Raw genomic sequence first — 4,335 nt, 5'->3', positions numbered from 1 at the left:
TCATTTAGTTAGGTAAATGAGGGGGCCAAGTGGGTAACTTATGGTGCTGTGACCTATCCAATTGTGTGCCTAAATTGTGGTCAAGTTGAATGGTTATGGTTTTCAATTCAAACCCTACGAGATTTACATCACAAAATGCACTCCAATTCAATTGAAACTCATGTCAATTGCAAGATTTGATAAAATCCATAACTTTCATCACCTAGGCATTTTAACAAACACTTTGTGTGCATTACCTTGAATTCCATCCTATAAATTATTTAATGAGTATAATCATCCTATAATGCACAAGCACACATATGTTCCATAATCTCACATCTACCTATGCCCTTTTACCACAAATTGCAAGAGTAAATCGAAAATAGCCGATAACCTAAGCATAAAGAAGGGAGAGAGACAGGATTCATACCTTTGAATTGATGATATGGGATGAATGTGTGAATTTAGTGATGAATGCTCCAATTGAAGTTGAGGTTTCGGTGTGCAATGGCGAGTTAGTGTCATGAATTTGGGGTTGGGAAGTATGCCCTAGCTTTGTAGATCTTAGGTGTGGAAGTGTGGGTGAGTGGCCAAGTTACGGGTTTCAACACCCGTAACTGGCCCCTCTATGCAACCACGTGGACTTAGTCCTTGCGGTCACATAGATGGAATGGTAGGGAATCAAGAATTCCTTGCCTATGTTGTTGCGGCCGCATAGTTGGTTGGTCTATGAGATCGTATAGACCACCAACCGGGCCACTTTTTTTAAAATTGCACATGGTATTAACTAATGATTATGCACATGAAAATCTAACACAATTGATTCCCAAAAACATGACTTAGCTCACATTTTCCCAAAATTTTGGTTTTCGATTAGTGAATTTGCTCGGCCTTCCCACATTCCCATACTTTTTGAAAAATACATTTTTAAACCATATGGATGACGTGTAGGCCATAGACATAGTGTCAAAACCAATTTTTGATTTGAAATCACACAATAACCTCAGAATTTTTTTAAAAAAATAACACTGTGCCTCGAAATGCTTGAATGCCACCCAATCACCCAAAACACCCACATCAATCCCAACTCATGCTCAATGCATAGGTCTTCGTGTGTGTAGTGCTTAGACTACTTTGACATGCATGGATGATCGATGACCTAACTATCAACAATGTGAACGTGAAATTGAAAATTTGCTAAGCTAATGCAAAAAAGCAAAATAAATTAAAAGGATACAATGGGTTGCCTTCCACCCAACACTAGTTTATAGTCAATAGCTCGACTTTCCCGTAGTTGCTTCGTTCTGGTGTCTCGAGTTGAACGGTGGATTTTTTCTTGGAGAAGTCACTACCCCAATAACGTTTCAGTCTTTCCCCAATAACTGTGAAGGTACCTTTAGTTTCATGGCTGACTTCTATAGCTCCATATGGCAAAACCTTTGTGATAGTGTAAGGGCCCGACCGTCTTACCCTTAATTTTCCCGGAAAGAGCTTAGTCTCGAATTATATAGTAGAACTTTCTAACCCACTTCAAACTCTCGCCTCTGAATGTGTAAGTCATGACACTTTTTGGCGCATTCTTTATAAAGCTTTGAGTTTTCATATGCTTCCATCCTGAATTCATCTAACTTAATTAGCTGTAGTAAACGATTTTCATCGATGGCCTTTAAATCCATGTTTAACTGTTTCATAGCCCAGTATGCATTATGTTCTATCATTAATGGGAGGTGGCACACTTTCCCAAAAGCCAGGAAATATGGAGACAAGCCTGTCAAGGTCTTGAATTCTGTTCTATATGCCCAAAATGCATCATCTAGCTTTATAGACCAGTCCTTTCGGGATGAATTCACTATAACCTCAAGTATTTTCTTCAACTATCGATTAGAAACTTCAACTTGCCCGCTGGTCAGTGGATGATATGGGCTAGCTATACGGTATTTAACGCCATATTTACTTAACAATTGTTCAAATTGGTAATTGCAGAAGTGTTTGCCCCCATCACTGATTATCAATCGCAGTGTGTCATATCTGGTAAAGATGTATCTTTTAATGAATCCAATTACCACCTTCGCGTCATTTGTTGGCAATACTACTACTTCTACCCACTTAGACACATAATCAATGACCACAAGGATATATTGATTGGAAAACGATAGGGAAAAAGGTCCCATAAGGTCGATTCCCCAGACGTCAAATATCTCAACTTCCAATATATTGTGAAGTGGTATTTCATTCCTTCTTGAGATATTCTCAGTGCGTTGACATCTATCACACCTCTTGACAAGCTCAAAAGCGTCTCTGAACAATTAGGCCAATAAAATCCTGACTGTAAAATCTTTACAGCAGTCTTTGAAGCTCAAAGTGTCCCACATAGGCAGATGAATGGCAATGCTCAAGAATCGTAAGTACTTCATCTTCAGGCATACTCCTCCTTACAATCTGATCAGCCCATCGCCTATAGAGAATAGGATCTTCCCAAAAGTAGTACTTCAGTTCGACAAAGAACTTTTTCCTCTGGTGACTTGAGTAATCTAGCAGTGGGATGGACTTAGCCAGATAGTTGATAATATCTACACTAAACATCTACTCATCTGAAAAAATCTCGTTGATGTCCCCTAACTCTTCTTGTTCTTCAAGTTCCAATCGCGATAAGTGGTTAACTACCACATTTTCACTGTCCTTTTTGTCCCAAATTTTGTATCAAATTCTTGCAACAGTAATACCTAATAGATTAATCTCGGCTTAGCATCCTTCTTTATCATCAGATATTTTAGTGTGGAGTGATCTGTGTAGACTATAACCCTAGACCCCACGAGATATGGCCTAAATGTGTCAAATGCATTTACCACAGCCAAGAGCTTCTTTTCAGTAGTTACGTAGTTGGTCTGGGCATTATTCAAGGTTCTACTTGCATAATAAATCACATGGAAGACCTTGTTCCTTCACTGTCCCAATACTATACCCACAGCATAGACACTGGCATCACACATTAGTTCTTAAGGCAGTTCTCAATCTGGTGCTACAATTATCGGTGCTGATGTGAGTTTCTCCTTCAAAGCGTTGAAAGCTATCAGGCATTCCTTATTAAATTCAAAATGCACATTTTTCATTAGTAGGTTGCATATTGGCTTAGTGATTTTTGAAAAATCCTTGATAAATCTCTGTAAAACCCAACATGTCCCAAGAAACTACGAACCCCTTTAACTGATGCTGGCAGCAGTAGCTTCACAATGACCTGAATTTTTTGCTTTGTCCACCTCAATTCCTTTCGTTAAGACCCGATGTCCTAGCACAATCCCCTCTTGCACAATAAACTGGCATTTCTCCCAATTCAACACCAAATTAGTTTTCGTGTATCCTTGTAAGACCAAATTTTAAGTGTTCCAAACACTCGTCAAACAAAGACCCAAAGATCGAAAAATCATCCATGAATATCTCTATAAACTTCTCTACCATGTCTGAGAAACTTGCCATCATGCATCTCTGAAATGTGGCGAGGTGTTGTAAAGGTCGAAGGGCATCCTGGGATATGTGAAGGTACCATAGAGGCAAGTAAAGGTTGTTCTCTTGGTCATTGCATCTGATTGTAACCTGAATACCCATCGAGGAAGCACTAATGTGAGTGGCCCATCAATCTTTCCAGCATCTGATAAATAAATAGAAGGGGAAAGTGATATTTTCTTGTAGTTGCGTTGAGTTTACGGTAACCGATGTAAATCCTCCATCCCGTCACTGTTCTGGTCGATATTTGTGACAACCCCAAAAATAACATTTAATTCAAAACTTTATTTAAAGTACCAACTACAAATTTTCATTTGCAAATAAACATGTACACAAATTTATTCATAAAAAATGTCTATTGCAATAAACTTAAAATAAATAAAATTACCTACCAACTTTGATCTTTATCCACCGAAAACAACGCACAAACACACCATCGAACCACCACGCTCCGAAACGATCCGATCTAACCTGTGCGGTGTAGGAGAAAAGGATGAGTAAATAAGAATACTCAAAAGGATATAAAAATTTTAATGGTGCGATCCTGATTAATAATTTTAAACACATATGTTAAAATATCATACTGTCTCATATATTTAAAATTTGGTAAGAGCTCATATCATATCATTGTACCGGAATGGTCATATCATTCATATCATAGCATTTCATAACATGATTTTAACTTTAATGAGTAAAATTAATCAACATGTAAAAATAATAATTAAACGAGACACAAAACACTGCACCTTGAAATCCTACCTTGATTGGTGATAACGATTGTTAGAAGACAAGCAAGAAATTCACGTTCACAAAAATTCTCTAATGCAGTGCGTGTTTATCCAAACAGTGTATTAT

The 4,335-nt window shown here is 37.9% G+C and overlaps 1 protein-coding gene across 1 annotated transcript; it reads right to left on the bottom strand.

Moving 5' to 3' along the window:
- Nucleotides 1-1,239: 1,239 nt before the first annotated feature.
- Nucleotides 1,240-2,562, bottom strand: LOC111365705. The gene is made up of 4 exons (XM_022986240.1): nucleotides 2,321-2,562; nucleotides 2,043-2,277; nucleotides 1,505-1,853; nucleotides 1,240-1,394 (listed from the first exon to the last, which is right to left on the bottom strand). The coding sequence occupies exons 1-4, from the start codon at nucleotides 2,560-2,562 to the stop codon at nucleotides 1,240-1,242; spliced, it is 981 nt and encodes a 326-aa protein (XP_022842008.1).
- Nucleotides 2,563-4,335: the final 1,773 nt, after the last annotated feature.

The sequence above is a fragment of the Olea europaea genome, chromosome 17 (assembly GCF_002742605.1).
Source record: "Olea europaea var. sylvestris chromosome 17, O_europaea_v1, whole genome shotgun sequence".
NCBI lineage: Eukaryota > Viridiplantae > Streptophyta > Magnoliopsida > Lamiales > Oleaceae > Olea > Olea europaea.
The sequence above is the reverse complement of the archived record's forward strand: the minus strand, read 5'-3'. Positions and strand labels throughout refer to the sequence as shown.